General features: G+C 38.4%; 1 protein-coding gene across 2 annotated transcripts in view; it reads left to right on the top strand.

Moving 5' to 3' along the window:
• The first annotated feature begins 2,830 nt into the window (after positions 1 to 2,830).
• The window catches only part of LOC149820660 (putative glutamyl endopeptidase, chloroplastic), a 39,330-nt gene continuing 16,454 nt past the window's right edge, over positions 2,831 to 25,706 (top strand). The window contains exons 1-7 of one of the 2 annotated variants that reach the window (XM_089983458.1): positions 2,831 to 3,373; positions 4,208 to 4,424; positions 4,564 to 4,674; positions 6,110 to 6,155; positions 6,272 to 6,381; positions 6,471 to 6,974; positions 8,208 to 8,336. In XM_089983458.1, the coding sequence (XP_089839584.1) occupies positions 3,088 to 3,373; positions 4,208 to 4,424; positions 4,564 to 4,674; positions 6,110 to 6,155; positions 6,272 to 6,381; positions 6,471 to 6,974; positions 8,208 to 8,336 (1,403 nt within the window). In that variant the 5' untranslated portion in view covers positions 2,831 to 3,087. The remainder of the gene's footprint in view (positions 3,374 to 4,207; positions 4,425 to 4,563; positions 4,675 to 6,109; positions 6,156 to 6,271; positions 6,382 to 6,470; positions 6,975 to 8,207; positions 8,337 to 25,706) is intronic. The other variant, XM_089983457.1, reaches the window with a different exon arrangement.

Below are 25,706 nucleotides of genomic sequence, written 5' to 3'. Positions count from 1 at the left end.
GTTCCTTTACCAGCCCCACTAATAACTTTGTTGTTTAAATCAGGCTAAGCAGCCATCAAACCATGGACACCTAACACACTACTTTGAGTGTGCCTCCTGCCCTCCATCTGCCTTTGGGCTCCACAACTGACAGACTGACAGCTAAAGATGGAGGGCGGCCAGCTGCAGAGGTACACTTAAAGTGTGCCATGATGGTACCTGATCCCGGATACCAGCAGCTTGCCGTTGCCATTTTTTTTTTATATTTACATGGAGAAACCATCCCCAAGATCATAAACTTAGCCACTCCTTGTTAGGGATGGCAGTGGGGTCTCCACCCCCACCCCGCCTCAAGATTAGAACCTCCATCCCCGCCGGGGATGGATTTTAACCTCCACCCTCGCTTTCATCCCCATTTCATGTCCTCCATCCCCGGTTCAAACGGGGATGAGGCAGGGCGGGGAAAAGGGTACATCTATCCCCGAACGGAGATGGATTTTAACCTTCGTCCCCGCCTCCATCCCGGTTTCATACCCTTCATCCCCAGTCCAAACCGGGCGAGGTAGGGCGGGGGCCCGCTTTCCCTGGGTCCACTGCCATCCCTACTCCTGGTAGAGTAAAACTCAGTGAACTTACCCCCTTGCCCCTAGGCCTAAGGTATCACCAAGCTTTGGCTTGCGCATGAAGTGACGCTCATGGATGCTTGCCATTATTAGTTTGGATATAAAATCATTTAAAGGGTCCCCTTTTGCTTGATATTTCAAAAAACAAAAACCTGATACACTCAAATGTCTGTCCAAGACATTTGAGGACCCAGATTTTCATTGAAACTATTAAATGGAAACATGAAGTTAATTTCATGCGAGATCTATATAAAATATCATTTTTAACCCTTGGTTTGAAAGGTGAGTTCTTGACTATTTTGTTGGCAGTTTATCATTCTATTATACACAGCTCATCATTAACTCAAGTTACTCCATGTTCGATCAGTTTCAGCAAAAAGTTTGGTTGGTCTTGAAATATTGTTTTTGACGTGACGACGCCCTAGGGGCAAGGGAGTAAGCCCACAAAGTTTTATGTTGTCTGTAGGCAAACAAAGCCTGCGCAGCTAGGTCTCTGATCAGGAGGGTGGTTTTTCCGTGTAAATATAAAAATAAAAATAAAAATAAAAATCGGAAAGCATTCTCTTTTTGAAATATCTTGTAAAAGGTAGAATCTGAATGGAATTTTTCTTATTTTTATGACAGTAATTTTTTTGGGGTTTTCTTGCCAAACTGTACAATTAATGCCATTTCACTGGTGGGATCGGAGGATGAGTGTATATTTTAGGTACTTCCTGTCAAACTCTACAACTAATTAAAGTTTTTTTTTTTATAGGCAATCTTGTGTAAGGTAGACCCCTACCAGATATCTCTTAAGCCTCATGTGGCAGAGGGATTGAACCTGGGCCTTCAGCTTTGGCACAGGACCCGGCTTACCACATGGGATACCACCTCAGTGTAATAAGTTCAAAAATCAAGACCCTGTAGTACAAAACCTTTACACTTCTGCACTATAGTGCTACGAGCAGTGTGACAAATATCGCAATATTTCTGAAAAAAATGGCAAAAATACCGTGAGAAACTAGCTGAAAGTTGTAAAACGGAAATTTCTTGCAATATTCTTAAAATATCATGATTTTTCATAAAAACATAAATATCGCCTTTTAAACACCGTATTTATGTTTTTAACAGCTATTTGTCATGAAAAATTCACGTGCTTGTATTTTAAGTATATTTTATTTGTATTTCTTCATACAAATATATTTTTAATTTTTAAAAATTTGTTTATTATTGTCTATATTTTGCAGAAAAAACATGAGTCTTTTTGAAAATTTTCTATTTCTTGAGAGCTTTTGGCTGCCTATATTTTGCCGTCTTAAACTTTTGTCACTATGGTTACTGAGTTGCAGCAAATCATGGTCTCGAAACCTATCTTCTATCTGCTAAAGTCTAGATCGGGTTCAATTCCTACAACACACTATGATACATATCTTAATTTACTGTTTTGAACAGTTTTTAACGCTTTTAATACTAATTTAATAAAAAATTATGTAGCAAGATGCAAAAATCATAAACAATTGAAAAAAAAAAATCATGTCTGCTTCCCATTCTTAAAAAAAAAATTGCAAACTCGCATCGTGAACTTGTGTCAAGTCATTGTTGGTATACATGTTCTTGTGACATAGGTCTTGTTTGAGCCGGGTTTGATGAAACCTGATCTTGATTCAGTGCCATTGGGTAAAAGAGGGTCCAAGTCTTCAAGAGGGGAGCCCAAGGATGGTTGGCATAGTGAGGTAGGGCCTTGGCGGTTAGATGGGGGTCAAGGTTGATTTTCATGGGCATTTCTCTTCTGTGCAAGCCAACGCCTAGCATAAGCTTTAGGGGCTGGGGTCCTAGCCTTGAACTTTTATGCAAACACTGTAGGCATGGCAGGCTGAGCAAATACGACCAGGTCTTCATGTCAAGTCCATATCAGGTGCAATCACATAACACAAAATTTGTGCATAAAGTACCTGATTGCCCTCCATCAGGCCTTGGCCTCACAACTGACAGGCCTGTCCCAAGATGGAGGGTGATCAGGTGCTTCATGCACAAATATTTATGCAATCATATTGCACCTGATCTTTTCAACTTCATGTAGGGTGAAGTTTATTTGGAAAAAAAGGTTTCCAAAAGGAGGACATGGGCTGGTTAAGGGCCAAGCAAAATAAAGCCTTGAATTTAAAAAATACGTCTTTTAGGTAGAGCCTTTATCCAAAAAGGATTTGTTGGGGGTGTTCCATCTAAATGTGCATTTCACAATAGGGTCATACTTCAAAAAGTTAAAACCCCAAGAAAGAAGAAAAGCAATAAAAAGCTGATTCAGCCCCATTGGATGATTGGCCTTCATACATTCTGCTTTTCTTGTGGGGGATACCTGACTTTGAGAATCTTGCAGCATGGCCTGGCTTTCGTACTTCTGAATTGGTGGAACTTACAAGGAAAGAAGAAGCGAGTGTCTCTCCAATAATTTATGTCTTTGGTTCTGTGGTAGTCCTGTCACCCATATGAGTCAACTTCTAAATATATGATAGACAAGAACATGTTGGCTCACAAGGCCTACCTTTTCTCTCTATTGCCTTCTCTTTCTTCTCCCCCATTCAGGACCCAATTTCTCTCTCTGCATCATCAGGCTCCCAGATTGTCTAATTTAGTAAGATTCCCTGCTTTTCCTTTGAGGAGAAAACCAGCAAAAACCATGGTTGGGATGGGATTCAGGTCTTACTTTGGAGCCCTTTCTGTTTCTGCTTCTGAAAATGGAGGGGACCCAAATGGGTCTGTTGGTTCTCTCTCTTCTACAGCTGTAGATGAAGGTGAATACCGGACACCTATTTAATTTCTGCTATGAGTTCTGTGTTATGGGTGATGCCCCCCTTCATTTCTTTATGGGTTCTATGTTATAGACGTCTCTTTATGTTTTAGATGGGTTTTCTTGAGTTTCGTGCATGTGTATATATATGGGTACTAGTTCTAAAGGGTTATTTGGTTTTCTTAGTTTCAGTTTAGCCTGTTTTTTTATGTTATTTGCTGTTTGGATGGTACTATGAAGTATCGACCGAATGGTTTTGTTTGATTTCTATTGTGTTTCTCTTTCCATTGCTCATGTTTATGGCATGAATATTATGAGTTCCATGATGGTTTTTACGAATCAAGTCGGAATCCCTCTTTTAGCTACTGTTATTCTTGTCTTAAGACGAGGGAAAAATCAGAGGAGGGGGGTTACTGAATAGCAGTCTTCGTAGGGACTACCACATCTTGAACTCAGTTGAATGCTTTTCTAAACTCCACTATGGGTTTTCTTTGTTCATTGTTTATCTTTTGACCAGCATATTGGTTGCACGGTCTTAGGACTTAAGTGCCTTGTCTGTTGGAAAACAAGCATCTTTTCCTTTTTTTCTTTTTGGTAACACATTATTCCATTGATTTTCAAAGCTCAAAAATTCTTATTTGTTGTCATACTTTAGTATTGCATTAGGGGAAATACCCCATAAGAATTCAGATTTAGTATGCTATTTGTTCTTATGAACGTTCATGAACAACTTCCTTTTTACGTTAGAAATCTGGCCGTAATTGAGCTGCATAGTTTATCTGCCTTCGGTTATTATGCTTCGATCTTTTAGTAACCATATTTTATTGGCACGCTACAGAGGGTTCTCCACTGGACAATCAATATCGCTTTCCTCCTCCTGAAATTAGACAGATTGTTGATGCGCCACCCCTTCCTGCATTGTCCTTTTCTCCTCAGAGGGATAAAATACTATTCCTGAAGCGTAGAGCTTTGCCTCCACTGTCTGATCTTGCAAGACCAGAGGAAAAACTGGCTGGTATGCGCATTGATGGAAGTTGTAACACTCGAAGTAGGATGTAAGACCCACAATGTTCTTTTTCTTTTCATGAAAATTTATATGCAGCAATGAACAGAGAACTTTAGGAGATGGAGAAGCAATTTCATTACTGGACACTGCTCTCATCTTTTCTGATTGAAATCAAAGTTTATTTTCAGGTCATTCTACACTGGTATAGGGATCCATGAGCTAATGAATGATGGTACTCTTGGACCTGAGAAAGAGGTACATGGCTTTCCTAGTGGTGCCAAGATCAATTTTGTTAGCTGGTAACCTCTGAAATCCATAAATCATCCGTTATGTTTCTCAGGAGTTTTTGTTGTTTTCACTTTATGGTTCATTTATTCATGGCAGAATCAAGATTCTTCCAGTTTTCTTGTTGTCAAGGAAGATCCACTTATCTTTATAATTTTCAATTGTTGTCGTATTTCATTTCAATAAGGCTATTAACTACTTTCTTGAGGTCTTGTCTCGGAACCCATTGTAGAAAAAAAATGCCTTTTTTTCTTCTTCTTTTGGTTATGGTGGTAAATTTTATAAGCTCATCGAATGCTAAACCATAAATCCTTTCAACACTATAATATGTTCTGCAGAATACTGCAAGATGATACAGGGGAACAAAAGAAGGAAAAACAATTGAACTTGTTAGGAAAAAAAATATAATCCTAGTTGATATTTAACATGAGTTCAGAGAGAGATTTGCTTGTACAATCTAAGGCTTCATTCTTTAAAAAATATGCTTAGGTTTTAATTCACCTTGAAAAAAGTTCAAATATCTGAGTGTACATACTGTCTATTGGTGGAAGAAAGTTTATGACACCAAATAGCCATATTTACTGTTATGTGGCTGGCATTCATTTGTTAAACCATGTCATATGATATTGACAAACCTATGGTATTTTGTAGATCCTGACATGATTACTGCCTATTAACATATTCTAAATGCCACTGAACCATTACACATCTATGAGGGTTTGGTATTGTATCTGTTACTATATTCTAGAGCTTATACTAAGGAAATTATGATTTTTTCATCATGTGATGCTATCAGAGCAAGTGAATTGACAAAATAGGCTTATATGGTTTGGGATGTCAATCTATCTCTTGGTATCAGATATTATTCACTGCCTTTGTGATGGTCTCAAGTCTAGAGATTGTGCTCTTTTGTTTTCCCCAAGAAATAGATTTTAAGATAACTATGTGTGGCCTTTATGCATGTTTTGCAGCTCTGGTATGTGTGCCTGGCAACCGACTTGAGTGACATAGGTCATTCAAGAGATGCATGTTTACTGCCTGAACTTGAGCGATACACGTATGCAAATTTAGGATGATGATAGCTTTTGGTTGTACCAAATAAATTGCTATAATAGATGTATAGCCATGAAACTGGAGTCACACTGAAAAAAAAGTGAATATGCTTATATTTGACCATTGGCTGACTTTAAAGTTTAAACTGTACATGTCTTTTGTTTAAGTATCTTCAGGTGCAGATTGCAATTGATGTGATTATAATCCGTGCTGATTGTGCTTAAGGTCCTTGACATGGCACATTTATTTGGTTCATCTTTGGTGCTGTTCTGATCTTACAGCTCTTGCGTTACTCTTGGATCCTGATTAGATATGGATTATTATATTGCTTTAATTAGAGCCATCTATCAACATATTATTCTTTCGTGTCTAATATGTTTTCATGTGTTTGTGAAGGTCCCTAGATGGTCGGCATTTATCCTTCAGTATCCGATTTGATGAGGTGATCGTTGATCTCTGATGCTCACAAGTGAATATATAAGCTGTGTTTGTCGACTGTTGGAGATGTACTAAGCTAACTTGTCCTTTTTCTTTTTTTATTTCCTTCTGATATTTTAGGATGATAACACAATCAGTAAACTAAGAGTATGGGTCGCAGATGTAGAGACAGGAAGAGCTCGCCCATTATTTCAGTCACCTGATATATATCTAAATGCAATATTTGACAAGTAAGTGCAGGTTGAGTACACATGTTTACAATCAAGAAAACATATATCCTATTGTTTTAACAATTGTTGTTCTTCTATGTGGTGCACAGCTATGTTTGGATTGACAATTCCACGCTGCTGGTTTGCACTATTCCTGTTTCTCGTGGAGAACCACCAAAGAAGCCACTGGTCCCATCTGGTCCAAAAATTCAATCAAATGAACAGAAGAATGTTGTACAAGTCAGAACATATCAGGATTTGTTAAAGGATGAGTATGATGAAAATTTGTTTGACTACTATGCCACCACAGAGCTGATCTTGGCATCTTTAGATGGATCAGTGAAGGCTATAGGCCCCCCTGCTGTATATACATCAATTGATCCATCACCTGATCGGAAGTACCTTCTGGTCACTTCCATTCACCGACCTTACTCTTTCATTGTTCCATGTGGAAGATTTCCAAAAAAAGTTGATCTATGGACAACTGATGGGAGGTTTGTCAGAGAACTTTGTGATTTGCCACTTGCTGAAGATATCCCAATAGCTTTCAATAGCGTGCGCAAAGGAAAACGTTCTATCAATTGGAGACCAGACAAGCCTTCAACACTCTACTGGTATGCATCATGGGCTAGCCACAGAATTCGTGGAACCATTCTAAGAAAAACCGGTGCCTTTGATTGCTTATATTGATGTAATTAGATGAACTATACATACATACATACATTATATATATATATATATATATATATATATATATATATATATATATATATATATATATATATATATATATATATATATACACGTTTACGTGTGTACGAATTCAGTTTGTTAGTGTATAACATTGTTTGACAACCCAATGATTCATGATTCAAGTCGTTGAATGCAATGCATGGCTTAGCCAGGTCTTTTATCTTTGTCCATGCACATGTAATAATGGAAGAAATGTAAAGAACATAACAATTGACTAGCATTTAGTGTTCTAACTAGCAAGTTATCAATCATTCAAAATCCTCAGGCAACTACCATGCATCAGCTATATTCCAAAAGAGAGTATCATGACATGAAATAGGTATTTATAAACTTATGGTGTTAATCAACCAGTTAATCAATCATGATTTTCAATGTAAAAGGTCTCATAAATCTAAATTAGTAAACAATGACAATTAGCAAAATGTTTGGAAATTGGAATATGTGTCTTATCTTCACAGAACATATAATAAATTGCTTGCAACTACAGTGAAGAAAAAGGAATATAAATTTTATGTGGAGTGGGTCAACCAACTAGGTTGACTTAAGAAGGGGATGATCTGGATTGGGCTGGGAAAGTCATTGGATCAATCCCAATGGTCTACTAAAGCTTGCACGCCATCATCCATGTGTATATGCTTTCATCCAAGATAAGAAAAAAGTAAGGTTCTTGCTAACTATCAAGCTCTTCCCCTGATAACTAGCAAAAACAGCACAATATTTCAACACCAACCATTGGAGTAAGTATTCTTCTGTATTTCCTATATTATCAGTTTTGTTATCCATTGGTGGGTCCTGGTGAGTATTTCAAATTGATTAGAGAACACGGAACTTTCCCCTATCAAGCTCGGTTCAAAGAATGAACTCTGAAAGATAACTGAACGAATTAGTTAAGAAACATCACATAGTGAGTGCTTTCCAAGCATGACCTCTTAAATATAACTAAGATAACTAATATTACTTTAGCAATCACATGAAGATTATGGGTCTTGTAGTTTGTTGCGAATCAGTGGCAGTTAGGCACCTAATTGTGGATCCTGTAAATGTTTGCTCTTGCCTGTGCTTCCTTTACCTATTTGATCTACTAATCTCACCAGGGCAGAAACACAAGATGGTGGCGATGCAAAAGTTGAAGTTTCACCACGTGATATAGTCTACACAGAATCTGCTGAGCCATCAGATGGAGAGACGCCAGAAATCTTACATAAACTTGATCTTCGTTATGGGTATGTAATGGAGTTATTCCTTGTCTCTCATATGCTTTGTTCAAAGATTTTCAAAACCAATTCTATGAAAGATGAGGTGATTGGGATCCACTTTTTTCTTTTCTTCAAAAATATCATTGCAGCTTCTTTTAATATTTATGATTAGAAGTTTTATGTCACCTTTCTGTGTTATCGAGTCATTATAAACATGTGTTCAACCTAATCAGCCAGATCTAGTCCACTTGGCTGATTCAGCTGAGTCACGAGTAAAGTTGATGAGCCACCAAATCTTTTTAGGATGGTTATGATGTAACTTGTCCAAGAATACTTTAACGACTACTAGTTTGAGTGAGTTGAATACACACACTCTCTCTCTAATCTGTTTTTAATAGCCAATTTTCTGATATGATGATGATATTAATAATTAGTATGAACTATAATATAAACTTTTATTCCTCATGACCAGTGTTGTGAAAAGCGTTGAGGCGTAGCGAGGCGCTCCACCAAAAACCGAGGCGAGGCGTAAGCCTCGAGGCGTAAAGTGTAAGCCTCAATTTTTTTTGAAAGCTTTAAAAAATTATAAAAAATATCTAAAAATATAAATAAATGAAGAAATGCTTTATTGATGAAATAACAACCAATAAGAAATAAAAAATCTCAAATAAGTACTAAAAAATATGAGATTTGTTAGATTTGCAGATCTCCAATCTTTTATCTGTAGAAGAGGGAATAAAGAAAGTGATGATAAGAGGCTGCACGAAATAGAGGGGAAACCCTTTCACCCTGGGCGTCCATTCTCATTGAATATAAAAAGAGCTTACAAGACTTATTAGGGTACAAAGTTACCCTTGAACAACAATAAAAATTACAACATATCCACCTTATAGGTGACGTATGGAAATTAGACATACAAGTGACTGGATCCGGATCTTAAGGATCCGATCCAAATTCAAGACACTAATACAGAACTAATGTTATCTTTTCACCCTCCCTCAAGATGTACATGGCCTTGTACCATGTACAACTTGCCTTTTTGTATCCAAAATTTGTCCTTCGTTAACCCTTTGGTGAATAAGTCTGCTACTTGATCTTCAGTTCTCACAAATTGAGGTTCAATCTCCTTGTCTTCAACCTTTTGCCTCACGAAATGTTGGTCTATCTCAATATGTTTAGCTCGACTGTGATGAATGGGTTGAAAGACATATTAATCGCACTCTGATTGTCACACAATAACAGTGTTCGAGAGATATGTTGTCCCACTTCAGTCAACATATGCCTTATCCAAGTGGCCTCAGCTGTGGCCGCCGCCATTAATCTATATTCTGCTTCTGTACTTGATCTTGCAACAACCTTTTGTTTTCTACTGCTCCAGGATATTAAGTTTAACCCAATAAAAACACAGTAACCTGAAACTGACCTTCGTTCATCTGGATCTCCTCCCCAATCAGCATCACTGTAGACAATAATCTCATGTTTTGTTGTCCGTGACAAGCTCGATTTATACAGGAGACCATCTCCAATCGTCCCTTTTAAATATCGAAGAATCCTTTTAATAGCTTCCATATGCCCTACCCTTGGTTCGTGCATGAACTGTGAGACCTGATTGACAGAGTAAACTATGTCAGGTCGAGTAAAAGTTAGATATTGGAGCATGCCAACCAGGCTTCGATATCGTGTAGGATCTTCATATAAATCACCATCCTTTGAACTCAACTTCTGGTGAAGCACACATGGAGTGCTCAGAGGTTTACATTCCTTCATACCTGCCTTAGTTAAGATATCCAGGGTGTATTTCTGTTGAGTGAGCATTAGGACATCTGATTTTCTGTCAACCTCAATTCCAAGAAAATACCGCAACTTCCCTAAGTCTTTCATCTTAAATCTTTGACTTAGAAGTTGTTTGACCTTTTCAATATGATTTCTAGAGTTCCCAGTAATAACAATATCATCAACATATATGAGCAACAAAGTGACCAGATCTCCCTGTCTAAAAATAAACAGAGTGTGAGAAATTAGATGTGGGAGTCACCTTACTATCGTAGCAAGAGATAGAGAGAGAGGTAAGAGGGAAGAGAGAAAAAAAAATGTTGGGCGGCAATAGAATCTTCTCCCCTTTCCATTGATATTTATATGCTGTACAAGTGGTACAATACAGTACAGTGGTACAATACAGTACAGTATGCTGTACAAGTGGTACAATACAGTACAGTGGTACAATACAGTACAGTGGTACAATACAGTACATGAAATATATCCATTTACATATACATATTTAACAACCTCCCTCAAGTTGAGGATGATCTTCAATCATGCTCAACTTGCCCTTAAGTAACCAAAATTGATGACTAACCAATCCTTTGGTGAAGATGTCTGCCACTTGGTCTTTTGATCTGACATACGAAGCCTCAATTTCTTCTGTTTCAATCTTTTGTCTAACAAAATGCTGATCAATCTCAATGTGCTTCGTGCGACAATGATGAATAGGGTTAAAAGAAATATTAATGGCACTTTGATTATCACATAAAAGCAGAGAGGAAGAGATGGGTTCATTCAACTCTTGAAGAAGATGCCGTACCCAAGTGACATCAGCTGTCCCTGCTGCCATTGCCCTGTACTCTGCCTCAGTGCTGGATTTAGCAATGGCCTTTTGTTTCTTACTACTCCAAGTGACAATATTTGGGCCAATGAAAACACAATATCCTGAAACCGACCTACGCTCATCAGGGTCCCCACCCCAATCTGCATCACAATATGTAAGTAAACGGTGTCCTGTAGTGAAGCTTTCATCTTTGTGATAGAGCAATCCATCTCCAATAGTCCCTTTCAGATATCTGAGAATACGCTTAATACATTCCATATGACAATCAGTGGGAGCATGCATAAACTGAGATGCTTGATTTACAGCATAAGCAATGTCAGGTCTTGTAATCATAAGTTTAGTGCAAAAGAAGGCCAATTATATCATGATTCCACTTTATATCGCCGCATTGTTGGTATGTTGCAATATCTTACATTTACAAGACCTGACATTGCTTATGCTGTAAATCAAGCATCTCAGTTTATGCATGCTCCCACTGATTGTCATATGGAATGTATTAAGCGTATTCTCAGATATCTGAAAGGGACTATTGGAGATGGATTGCTCTATCACAAAGATGAAAGCTTCACTACAGGACACCGTTTACTTACATATTGTGATGCAGATTGGGGTGGGGACCCTGATGAGCGTAGGTCGGTTTCAGGATATTGTGTTTTCATTGGCCCAAATATTGTCACTTGGAGTAGTAAGAAACAAAAGGCCATTGCTAAATCCAGCACTGAGGCAGAGTACAGGGCAATGGCAGCAGGGACAGCTGATGTCACTTGGGTACGGCATCTTCTTCAAGAGTTGAATGAACCCATCTCTTCCTCTCTGCTTTTATGTGATAATCAAAGTGCCATTAATATTTCTTTTAACCCTATTCATCATTGTCGCACGAAGCACATTGAGATTGATCAGCATTTTATTAGACAAAAGATTGAAACAGAAGAAATTGAGGCTTCGTATGTCAGATTAGAAGACCAAGTGGCAGACATCTTCACCAAAGGATTGGTCCTTCTGAAACCAAACATCATACGCAGGATTTGGAATATCAATGCAACTCACCTTCCCATCATTACCAGTTACCTCTTGCGTAATAGTCATAGGTGGGGCGGGTGATCCCCCATCCAGATGGGGTGCTGAGAGGTTTACAATTAATCATACCAGTGGTGTGAAGAATGTCAAGAGTATACTTGTGTTGACTTAGAGTGAGTCGATCATCTTGCCTATCGACTTCAACTCCCAAGAAGTATCGCAATGGGCCTAAGTCCTTCATCTTAAATTTGGCCATGAGTAAAGACTTGACCAAGGCAATATGTGCATCATCACTCCCAGTGATAATGATGTCATCAACATATATAAGAACCCAAGTAGTAACATGATCATTCTTATACATAAATAAAGAATGATCAAGTATACTCTTAGAAAAGCCATGCTTGTTGCAATGGAAGCAAGTAGGGACACGGGTACCTCTAGTGGCAGGTGGAGCAGTAGTTGTAGGAAGGAGTCCTCCACGGCCCATATAAGCAGCAGGTGGACGAAATGAGGTAGACCCAGATGTAAACATGACAGGATGAGGATCATCAATAAGATGATCTTGAGTCAAACTAACTTCATACTGTAGGAGTTTGGCCTGTAAATCCTCAAAGCATGAAAGTGTAGAGGCAACCTGTAATGCAGTGCAAAACATACGATATTGGGGCCCAAGGCTTCCCAATACCTGCTGAACAACATCTCTGTCAGAAACAGGATATCCAATAGCGGCCAACTGATCAATGATAATTTTGATATCCCCTAGAAATTCAGTAATGGTCTTAGTTCCCTTTCGCATAGATTGGAACTGCCATTTCAGTTGAAGTGCACGTGATTCAGAAACCTGTGAATAAGAGTGAGCAAGATGTCTCCATAGTTCTACAACAGTAAAATGGTCAGAGATAGTTTGTAATATACGATCAGATAACGTGGCAGTCAAATCCTGTTTCTGACAGAGATGTTGTTCAGCAGGTATTGGGAAGCCTTGGGCCCCAATATCGTATGTTTTGCACTGCATTACAGATTGCCGCCCAACATTTTTTTTTTCTCTCTTCCCTCTTACCTCTCTCTCTATCTCTTGCTACGATAGTAAGGTGACTCCCACATCTGATTTCTCACATGGTATCAGAGCCAAGGGCGTGGTAATCACGATCATCTGGAAGGCCCCTAAGGACCTTGACGTGCGTTTTTGGGCGTTCTCAAGGAAAGTGTTTTTTCCATCTTTTCTCTGTTGTTTCTCCGTTGAATCACTATATTTCGACGTCGTTTCTTCATTTCCTCATATCGTGCATCTTTTCCTTCTTACATATTCTGTTATCCCCAATTTTATCAACCTTAATTTCTGTTTTCCCCAAATTTGGGAACCCTCATTTCTCAAAAGTGCCTCTTTTCTCAAACTTCTTGTGATTTCTTATCTATTTCTTGCAATATAGTTGATAAATCGTACATTCTGCACGATTAACTGAAAAATCGTGATTTCCAAAACTCAAAAATTTCTGTCCGTACAACCTACGAATTTCTGTCGTGCTGTTTGATTCATCCTTGATCTTCTTCCTTATGGATTCTAAAATCAGCCCCGGATTTCTTTCTCAACTTGTTTCTCACAAATTAACTCATGATAACTACTTACTTTGGAAACGCCAAATTCTGCCGTTTATCCGAAGTCATGGTCTTTCCGGGCATCTGGATGGGGGATCACCCGCCCCACCTATGACTATTACGCAAGAGGTAACTGGTAATGATGGGAAGGTGAGTTGCATTGCTATTCCAAATCCTGCGTATGATGTTGTGAGAAATCAGATGTGGGAGTCACCTTACTATCGTAGCAAGAGATAGAGAGAGAGGTAAGAGGGAAGAGAGAAAAAAAAATGTTGGGCGGCAATAGAATCTTCTCCCCTTTCCATTGATATTTATATGTTGTACAAGTGGTACAATACAGTACAGTGGTACACTACAGTACCGTATGCTGTACAAGTGGTACAATACAATACAGTGGTACAATACAGTACATGAAATATATCCATTTACATATACATATTTAACAGCCTCCCTCAAGTTGAGGATGATCTTCAATCATGCTCAACTTGCCCTTAAGTAACCAAAATTGATGACTAACCAATCCTTTGGTGAAGATGTCTGCCACTTGGTCTTTTGATCTGACATACGAAGCCTCAATTTCTTCTGTTTCAATCTTTTGTCTAACAAAATGCTGATCAATCTCAATGTGCTTCGTGCGACAATGATGAATAGGGTTAAAAGAAATATTAATGGCACTTTGATTATCACATAAAAGCAGAGAGGAAGAGATGGGTTCATTCAACTCTTGAAGAAGATGCCGTACCCAAGTGACATCAGCTGTCCCTGCTGCCATTGCCCTGTACTCTGCCTCAGTGCTGGATTTAGCAATGGCCTTTTGTTTCTTACTACTCCAAGTGACAATATTTGGGCCAATGAAAACACAATATCCTGAAACCGACCTACGCTCATCAGGGTCCCCACCCCAATCTGCATCACAATATGTAAGTAAACGGTGTCCTGTAGTGAAGCTTTCATCTTTGTGATAGAGCAATCCATCTCCAATAGTCCCTTTCAGATATCTGAGAATACGCTTAATACATTCCATATGACAATCAGTGGGAGCATGCATAAACTGAGATGCTTGATTTACAGCATAAGCAATGTCAGGTCTTGTAAATGTAAGATATTGCAACATACCAACAATGCGGCGATATAAAGTGGAATCATGATATAATTAGCCTTCTTTTGCACTAAACTTATGATTTAAGACAGATGGGGTGCTGAGAGGTTTACAATTAATCATACCAGTGGTGTGAAGAATGTCAAGAGTATACTTGTGTTGACTTAGAGTGAGTCGATCATCTTGCCTATCGACTTCAACTCCCAAGAAGTATCGCAATGGGCCTAAGTCCTTCATCTTAAATTTGGCCATGAGTAAAGACTTGACCAAGGCAATATGTGCATCATCACTCCCAGTGATAATGATGTCATCAACATATATAAGAACCCAAGTAGTAACATGATCATTCTTATACATAAATAAAGAATGATCAAGTATACTCTTAGAAAAGCCATGCTGCTGAATTTCCATGGAGAAACTCTCAAACCAAGACCGAGATGCCTGTTTTAAATCATAAAGAGACCTTCTCAATTTACAAACCCATGTAGCCGCATCATGTTCACTATATCCAGGAGGTTGCTCCATATACACCTCTTCCTTCAAGTCTCCATGTAGGAACGCATTCTTGACATCCAACTGGCTAAGAGACCAACCATGCTGAAGTGCCAAAGTGAGGATCACACGAATGGTGCCAATTTTGACAACAGGGCTAAAAGTTTCCTCATAATCTTGCCCATATTGTTGTGTGAATCCGCGTGCAACAAGGCGAGCTTTATATCTTTCAATGCTACCATCTGGTTTACGCTTGATCTTGTAAACCCATTTGGAACCAACAACATTTCTATCAACAGGTCGAGGAACAATATCCCATGTATGACATTCATGAAGTGCTGCCATTTCTTCGTTCATAGCTTCAACCCAAGCTCGAGAATGGGCTGCCTGATGGAAAGTAGACGGCTCTTTCTCTTTGGCCACATTGGTTAGAAACAACTGAAAGTCAAGAGAAAAATTGTTGTAACTAACCCAACGATGGATAGGATGCCTTTCACGTGTGGATCGTCGAAGAGGGGGAGCCTCGTGAGATGGAGTTGGAGGGGCTCCTCGACGGGCATAAACCAAACCTGAAAACCGTGAAGGTGCATCCTGGATGATGGAGTTGTCTGCTTCAAACTGAATTGGTTCATCAACAACAGGATCTCTGATAGAGTCATATAGCAAAGTATCACAAAGCCATGGATCATAAGTAGTTTGCTCATATACCTGAGAAGTATCACAAGTGCTGAAATGGTCATCATCAAAAACAACATTTCTAGACACCTTAATCTTACCCAAAATAGGATCATAACATCTATATCCTTTATACCCATCGGCATATCCCAGAAATCTGCACTGAACTGCTCTGTCCTGAAACTTGTTACGTAAAGAATGATCCACATGGGCATAACAAATGCATCCGAAAGCATGCAAATCATCATAAGAAGGGTGAGAACCGTGAAGCAAATAATAAGGAGACTGATCTCCTAATAATTCCATAGGCAACCTGTTAATGATATGCACTGCAGTGTGAAAGGCCTCAGTCCAAAGAGAGAAAGAAATATCAATATTGTGCATCATACTTAACGCGGTTTCAACAATATGCCGATGCTTACGTTCTGCTACTCCATTCTGTTGTGGAGTGTAAGGACAAGAGGAGTTACGTGTGATGCCATGGTCCTTTAAATATTCACTAAAATCATGAGATATGTATTCTCCACCACCATCACACTGGAAATAAGTGATATTTGAATTGAAAAGGTTCTGAACAAGAGCATGAAATTGTTTGAAAAGTTTGAACACTTCAGATTTAGATTTCATAAAGTAAATCCAAGTGTAACGAGTGAAAGAGTCAAGAAATAACACATAATATCGAGAGCCAGATAGAGATGAAACATGAGCTGGGCCCCAAACATCAGAGTGAATAATTTCAAATGGCTTGGAAGCTCTTTTATTGATACTTTGAAAGGGAAGTACATGACTCTTGCAGACATTACAACTAGGACACTTATGATCTAATTTGACTTTGGGAATAAAACCCTGAGAAGACAATTTGTCAAGGAACCCTTGACTACAATGACCTAACCGATGATGCCAAGAAACTGGCTTATTACATTGTATAACAGAAGAAGACTGACTCAAATAAGCAGGAAAAGATGGAGTCACGGTAGATGACGTCTTCAAAGTCCCGGGGGCTGCTTCGAAGACGTACATGTTTCCGCGTCGTTCACCCTTAGCGAGCATCTTCTTGGTTCGAAGGTCCTTAAGACAAACAGAAGACAGAGTAAATTCCATGGATGAATTTGTTTCATCAACCAATTTAGAAACAGATAAAATGTTTTTCTCAATGGCAGGAGTGAGTAAGACATTTTTCAATGGTAGTGTAGATTGTGACAAAGAGAGAGATGCATTTCCAGTATGAGAAATAGGGTGGTGGGAACCATCTCCCGTGACAATAGTGCCAGTGCCAATATAAGGAACCATGTTGGAAAGTTTACCTGCATCAGAAGTAACATGTGCGGCTGCTCCAGAATCAATATACCAAACTCCATCATCATTCTGACGCAAATTCATGTTGTTAAATGCAGTCATCAGAATTTGTTGCATATCATGTGGCAACCCTGCACTCTGTCCCTGATCAGTACCCTGATGTGCTCGAAAATTTCCCTGCGGCTGCCCCTGAAACTGTCTAACATTCATCTGTCCAGCTCTTGGTTCTGGCCTCCCTGCCTTGTTGCGATTCTGTAGGTTGTGCCAACAATCTGCTTTCACATGGCCACGCTTGTTGCAATGGAAGCAAGTAGGGACACGGGTACCTCTAGTGGCAGGTGGAGCAGTAGGAGTAGGAAGGAGTCCTCCACGACCCATATGAGCAGCAGGTGGACGAAATGAGGTAGACCCAGATGTAAACATGACAGGATGAGGATCATCAATAAGATGATCTTGAGTCAAACTAACTTCATACTGTAGGAGTTTGGCCTGTAAATCCTCAAAGCATGGAAGTGTAGAGGCAACCTGTAATGCAGTGCAAAACATACGATATTGGGGCCCAAGGCTTCCCAATACCTGCTGAACAACATCTCTGTCAGAAACAGGATATCCAATAGCGGCCAACTGATCAATGATAATTTTGATATCCCCTAGAAATTCAGTAATGGTCTTAGTTCCCTTTCGCATAGATTGGAACTGCCATTTCAGTTGAAGTGCACGTGATTCAGAAACCTGTGAATAAGAGTGAGCAAGATGTCTCCATAGTTCTGCAGCAGTAAAATGGTCAGAGATAGTTTGTAATATACGATCAGATAACGTGACAGTCAAATAGGCAACCACAGATTGGTCCTTCTGAAACCAAACATCATACGCAGGATTTGGAATAGCAATGCAAGTCACCTTCCCATCATTACCAGTTACCTCTTGCGTAATAGTCATAGGTGGGGCGGGTGATCCCCCATCCAGATGCCCGGAAAGATCATGACTTCGGATAAACGGCAGAATTTGGCGTTTCCAAAGTAAGTAGTTATCATGAGTTAATTTGTGAGAAACAAGTTGAGAAAGAAATCCGGGGCTGATTTTAGAATCCATAAGAAAGAAGATCAAGGATGAATCAAATAGCACGACAGAAATTCGTAGGTTGTACGGACAGAACCGTACAGACAGAAATTTTTGAGTTTTGGAAATCACGATTTTTCAGTTAATCGTGCAGAATGTACGATTTATCAACTATATTGCAAGAAATAGATAAGAAATCACAAGAAGTGTGAGAAAAGAGGCACTTTTGAGAAATGAGGGTTCCCAAATTTGGGGAAAACAGAAATTAGGGTTGATAAAATTGGGGATAACAGAATATGTAAGAAGGAAAAGATGCACGATATGAGGAAATGAAGAAACGACGTCGAAATATAGTGATTCAACGGAGAAACAACAGAGAAAAGATGGAAAAAACACTTTCCTTGAGAACGCTAAAAAACGCACGTCAAGGTCCTTAGGGGCCTTCCAGATGATCGTGATTACCACGCCCTTGGCTCTGATACCATGTGAGAAATCAGATGTGGGAGTCACCTTACTATCGTAGCAAGAGATAGAGAGAGAGAGGTAAGAGGGAAGAGAGAAAAAAAAAATGTTGGGCGGCAATAGAATCTTCTCCCCTTTCCATTGATATTTATATGCTGTACAAGTGGTACAATACAGTACAATGGTATAATACAGTACAGTATGCTGTACAAGTGGTACAATAGAATACAGTACATGAAATATATCCATTTACATATAATATTTAACACAGAGAATGATCTAAAAGTGACCGTGAAAAACCGTGCCTCTGTATTTCCACAGAGAAACTGTCAAACCACGAACGTGATGCTTGTTTCAATCCATAAATTGCCCTTCTTAACTTACATACATACCTTCGAGAGTCTCCTTCAGCATATCCTGTGGGTTGCTCCATGTAAACTTCCTCCTTAAGATCACCGTGAAGAAAGACATTTTTAACATCAAGTTGACTTAGTACCCATCCATGTTCAACGGCTAAGGAGAGAATAAGTCGAATTGTCCCCATCTTTATAACAGGACTAAAAGTTTCATCATAATCTAGCCCCTGTTCTTGGGTGAAGCCTTTGGCCACAAGCCTCGCCTTGTAGCGTTCAATAGTGCCATCTGGCTTGTATTTTATTTTATATACCCACTTTGATCCAACAACATTTCTATTTGATGGTCTTGGAACAATCTCCCAGGTTCCACATTCATGCAGTGCCTCCATCTCATCGTTCATGGCCTCAACCCACCTTCTAAAATGTGTTGCTTGGTGAAAGGTAATGGGTTCATCCTCTTTGTTCAAAGAGGTTAAAAACAATTGAAAATCCATGGAGAAATTCTCATAACTAACCCACCTTTCAACAGGATGTCGAATTCGATTCGACCTTCTAAGATCGGGATTTTGTGAGGATGCATGACCAGGCATATTGGCCGTTGGTCTGTGTTGCTCTCGTCGAGTATATACAATGTCCTTGTACCTGCCTGGTTGTGATGAGGTTTCTGCATCTTCTTGATGTCTCATATTGTCATGTTGTTCAAACCTCTCTGTTACCTGTCTAAATTCTGCAGGACAGCTGATATCGGTTTCAGTAAATAATTCTGAGCTCAGCCATGGATAATAGAACTCAACATCATTCGACGAGGAATTTGTGAATTCTGGATGAGAGTCAAAGTTCATCTCATAAAAAAATGACGTGTCTGGAGACTTTGATGCGCTTTGTTCTTGGATCATAACACCTGTAGCCCTTGTAGTCATCTGCATACCCGACAAATCTGCACTTTACAGCATTATCTTGAAATTTGTGCCTTAATGAGCTGTCAACATGGACATAACAAACGCATCCAAACACATGCAGATCATGATAATTGGGGTGAACTCCATGTAAAGTAAAATATGGAGATTTGTTTTCCAAAATATTCATTGGCAATTTATTTATAATATGGACTGCAGTATGGAATGCTTCCGTCCATAAATTTATGGGTAGATTGCTGTCGTGCATCATGCTCATTGCAGTTTCCACAATGTGTCGGTGCTTTCTCTCAGCAATTCCATTTTGCTGAGGGGTGTGTGGGCAAGACACTTTCCTTCCTATTCCGTTATTCTGGAGAAAACTAATAAAGTCACTAGAAGAAAATTCACCTCCCCCATCGGACTGTAAATATTGAATATTTTCGGAGAAGTGGTTCTTGACAAAAGAGTAGAATCTTTGAAACAAAAGGAAAGTTTCTGATTTATGTTTCATGAAAAATATCCATGTATAACGAGAATGACTATCAACAAAAATAAGATAATACCTAGTACCAGAACAAGAATTGACTGGAGCAGGTCCCCAAACATCCGAACAAATAATTTCAAAAGGCTTTGAAGCTCTTTTATTAACACTATGAAAAGGGAGCACATGACTCTTACATAGATGACAACTAGAACATTTTTGTTTATTCTTTTCAAGACTCAAACTCTCCTTAGGAATGAGATTATTAGTGACAAGTTTTTTAATAAAATGATCACCACAGTGACCCAACCGACCATGCCATAGATCTGGCTTATTACAATATGAGACACTGAAGACAAAATTAGAGGGGGCAAAGGAAGACACAGACGAAGGCTTCAAGGTATTACAGACTGGATGACGACATGTAGAAGGATCCTCTTGAAAGATGTACATGTTGCCCTGTCATTTCCCTTCAGCGAATGTTTTCTTCAAGTGTAGATCCTTCACATGAACAGAAGGAGTGAATTCAACAGAAACATGATTATCATCAACTAGTTTGGAAACAGAAATAATATTCTTTTTGATATTTGGGGCATGAAGAACATTGGAAAGTTTGAGAGTGGACTTGGACATAGGGATAACCGAATTTCCAACATGAGAAATAGAATGGCGGGATCCATCTCCAGTGACTATACAGTTTTTGCCAAAATAAGAAATAGGATTTAGAAGCTTACCTGCATCTCCAGTAACATGGGTTGCTGCCCCAGAATCAACATACCATGTCCCCTCCTCATTCTGTTTCAAATTCAATGTTGCTAGGGCTGACATAAGCAATTCTTTTAATTCTCCATTTGATTCAGTTCCTTTCTTATGTTCTCCTTGCTGGTTTTTGTCTTTATTCTGTGGGTTAAACCAACAGTTAGCCCTAACATGACCCCTTTTGTTACATATGTAGCATGTAGGCATGTTTCTCTGTCCTTGAGAACTCGGAAGAACATTAGGAGTGGGTAAAAGCCCACGTCCTCCTGATGTATTTCTGCCCTGTCCTCCGCGTCCTCGAAAACTGAATCCACCTCTCCCTCGTCCATAGCCGATTCCTGTAGCAAGAACATCATGAGTGTGTCCTTGCTTGTGAGGTTCCTCTGGCAAACCTTTTAATGACATCTCATACTGTAACAACTTAGCGCGCAAATCTTCAAACTTTGGTAATTCAGGTAAACACAACAATGAAGTCGTGAGAATATGGTAATCAGCCCCCAATCCACTCAAAATCTGCTGAACCATGTCCTTATCGCTAACGGGGCATCCAATGACAGCTAACTGATCAGCAATGCTTTTCATTTTATTCAAAAATTCCATTACGGTCGAAGATTCCTTCCTCATCATCTGAAACTCACGCTTGAGGAATACAACTCGAGCTTCTGAAATCTGAGAATATGTGTGAACCAATCTGTCCCATAGCTGTGTGGCTGTGCAATCATCAGGAATGGCAAGGAGTACCTCCTGCGATAGAGTCGAAGTGATATAGGCCACAAGCAGCTGGTCTCGTTTTTCCCAATTGAGATATTCTGGATTCTTGATAAGAATGGTAGATGTTGCCCCTTTGTCATCTGTATCTTCACGAGATACAAATTCTGGAGGGGTTGGCATGGATCCATCGAGATGACTGAGGAGACCCTGACTCCTTATAAAAGGGATTATTTGTCTTTTCCAAATCAAAAAATTCGAAGTATGCAGTTTTTCAGACACAAGTTGGTTAAGGAAGCTCGCAGAGAGATTGGATTGCGCAGTTGGGAAGTCCATGAGAATAAAGACAATATTCAGCGAGAAAAATAAAAGGGAAAAAACAGAAATAACAAGTTTAGGGAATGACAGGTTCAGATTTGAAGATTTGACGCAAAGGTAGAAAGTAGATAAAAAATAGACAGGTCTGAATTTACAGTTTCAGATCTGCGGTAGCCTGAAATCTACGACAGTCTGAAAACAAAAATTTAGGAGACTATCTGAAATGGGTAGAAGAACGAGGGAGAAAGAAAAAATAGGTGAATTTAGGTAACGATCTGAAAGGGGTAGAAGAACGAGGTAGAAAGAATGGCTACATGATTTGAAATGGGTAGAAGAACGAGGTAGAAAGAATGGCTACACGATTTGAAAGGAAGTTCGTGTAGATCATACCAGGCTGTGAAAGTAGAATCTTCGATTTGGAAAATATGGAGACTCTTCAATCATGCCTTCTGGAAATCATGTCCACGCCCAGATCTAACGTGCTCTGATACCATGTTAGATTTGCAGATCTCCAATCTTTTATCTGTAGAAGAGGGAATAAAGAAAGTGATGATAAGAGGCTGCACGAAATAGAGGGGAAACCCTTTCACCCTGGGCGTCCATTCTCATTGAATATAAAAAGAGCTTACAAGACTTATTAGGGTACAAAGTTACCCTTGAACAACAATAAAAATTACAACATATCCACCTTATAGGTGACGTATGGAAATTAGACATACAAGTGACTGGATCCGGATCTTAAGGATCCGATCCAGATTCAAGACACTAATACAGAACTAATGTTATCTTTTCAAGATTAACATATAAAAGTAACTAAAAACTGATTTCATAACTGGAAAATATATGAGATTAACCAACAAAAGTTAAAATATACTAAGAAACTGATTACATAACTGAAATAACTGGAAAATATATGAGATTAACCCACAAAAGTTAAAATATATGAGATTAACATATAAAAGTAAGTTACTTTTATATTTTACTTTAAGTAACATATAAAAACTGATTACATAACTGGAAAATATATGAGATTAACCAACAAAAGTTAAAATATACTAAGAAACTGATTACATAACTGAAATAACTGAAAAATATATGAGATTAACCTACAAAAGTTAAAATATATGAGATTATTCTAAAAAATATGAGATTAACATATACAAGTTACTTTTATATGTTACTTTAGGTAGCATATAAAAACTGATTACATAACTGGAAAATACATGAGATTAACCAACAAAAGTTAAAATATACTAAGAAACTGATTACATAACTGAAATAACTGAAAAATATGAGATTAACTTACAGAAATCTTGTTGATTATGTCTTAGATTTTTTTTTTGCGCCTTGAGGCATAGAGGGCCGCGCCTCAAGGCGAGGTGCGCCTTTTGCGTCTCAAGGCGAGGCATGCCTTTTGCGCCTCAAGGCGCGTTTTTGATAACACTGCTCATGACAGAAACAATCTTTATTTTTATGCTTTTCATCTTATGATCTGGTACTTTTGGTATGTTACACTTTCCTCTTACTGTATAACTTCTTCTCTTTTTATTATAGAAAGTCACTACTTTTTTATAATATTTCAAGGTAATTTCTCCTTTTAGTAGATTGTAATAAGTTGTGATTCACCCCCAGTGTTGCAAGTTTGCCAAAGCACACAGATTTATTAGCATTGAATTAACTAGCATGTAACATTTTGAGCAAGTGGCAATGCTTCAAGAGATAAACACTAATAATCTCTAACTGGGAGGGTCAGAAAACTTGTAGGCACTTCTGAAAAAGAGCATATGATGATATGACATAAAAGTATGAGGCTGAAAATGAAGTTTGGTTCTTAGATGTTTATGAAACAGGTTTTGAGGAATATCTGGAATAATCTTGTCTGAACCTAGAACATACATCATTTGTATTACTAGTACAGTGTAATTTTGTTGCCGAGTACTCTATGATACAATATAATTTAAAGGTGCAAAACTTGTAACCTCAAAGTTCAAGCAGACAATAATGTTGGTTTAAATTTCCATTATCTTTTCAGAAAAAATTAACATATATGTTTTTATTGGTTTAAATTTCCATTTTCTTTTCATAAAAAAGTAAACATATATGGTTTTATCTAACTTTAAACTAGTTACACTAATGTTAGTAGCATTCAATTGATTGGAATGACCAAAACACCCTTAAAAGTAATGTTTTTTTTAAGGAGAGGTAATGGTGTTTTCGAAAGTATATAGTTACTTTAAGGGTAAAACGAGTCTTTGGTTTTGAAGAGAAGAAAAAGTCAAAGATATCTTTTAAAAAGTAACATGGTGTATTTTAGTAAATTAAATTTGAAAAGTGAAAGGGACTCTTTTGACCCAAACACAACTGTATTTTAAAAAGTGTCATTGCTTTTAAGGGTGTTTTGGTTATTCCAATCGGTTGAATGATGCTAATACTAATATAACTAGTTTAAAGTTAGATAACACAAACACACACTCACACAAGCGCACACTCACACACACACACACACGGGTAATATTTGGCCATGGCAGCCTGTGTTAAATTATGTAACTCAATCTTGTAACTTCGTATATATATTTTACATATATAAGGTAATACATATACATATATATAATATATGTATATGTATCTACCTATTATATATGTAAAATATATATAATTCTATCTTTAGTCTTAGGGGTAGTTTAGACATTTTTACACATTCTTTTTCGAATATGTTTTGTAATTTTTTTCCCTTTTTTATTTTTCTTTTTTCATTTAATAAATACCTTGTACCTACCTTGGGAGGGGCCCAACACACTAGTCGTTGGACCCCTCCAACGGTCACATTTGTGACCGTTGGAGGGGCTCCAACGACTATGTGGAGCCCCTTCCAAGGTCTCCTTTAGCCCTATAAATATGGGCACTCTCTCTTGTATTTAGTAGTGGTTGTTGGGATTTATTGCCCAACCATTTTAGTGTTTATAAAACTTATGAGTGCATTTGCACTTTTGTGATTTCGTATTTTGTGCTTTTGGTGCACAAGTGTTCCAAGTGTTCTTGGTGTGTGTATGCTTGCACATTTATATCGTTCCTTTGACTTTAGTATCTTGTTGAAGATACTTTTACATGGTATCAAAGCCTCGTTGAAAAAGGAGAATTACGATTCGCCCTCTCTAGCATTCCTCGAAAAGCGTGCCTTCAAGTTTTTTGAAATCAAAGAGGATTACCTTCTTCGAGCAATATTTTAGGAGTCTCTCGTATCAAGGAAGACGCGAAAAGTAATTGAGGTACGTATTATTCCTTGGCTTCTTTCCTCTCTAATGGGTGAAAAAGACTCCCATTTCTCTCTTGGGTTTAAGCTTAATGGCTCAAACTATCATGTTTGGGCCGGTAATATGGAAGCTCATATTAAAGGAAAGGGCCTTTGGGGTTACGTCCATGGATCCATACCGGAACCGGAACCTAAAATTACCATTGTTGAAGGAGGGGATATCAAGATCCTCGAAGGGGATGAAAGACAAAAGGCCCTTGAAGAGTATTCTAAAAAACATGATGATTGGGAAATGAAGAACTTCAAGATCTTATCTTGGATTTTCTCA

Source organism: Nuphar pumila, chromosome 12, assembly GCF_984573655.1.
Source record: "Nuphar pumila chromosome 12, dmNupPumi1.hap1.1, whole genome shotgun sequence".
NCBI classification, from domain to species: Eukaryota; Viridiplantae; Streptophyta; class Magnoliopsida; order Nymphaeales; family Nymphaeaceae; genus Nuphar; species Nuphar pumila.
The sequence above is the reverse complement of the archived record's forward strand: the minus strand, read 5'-3'. Positions and strand labels throughout refer to the sequence as shown.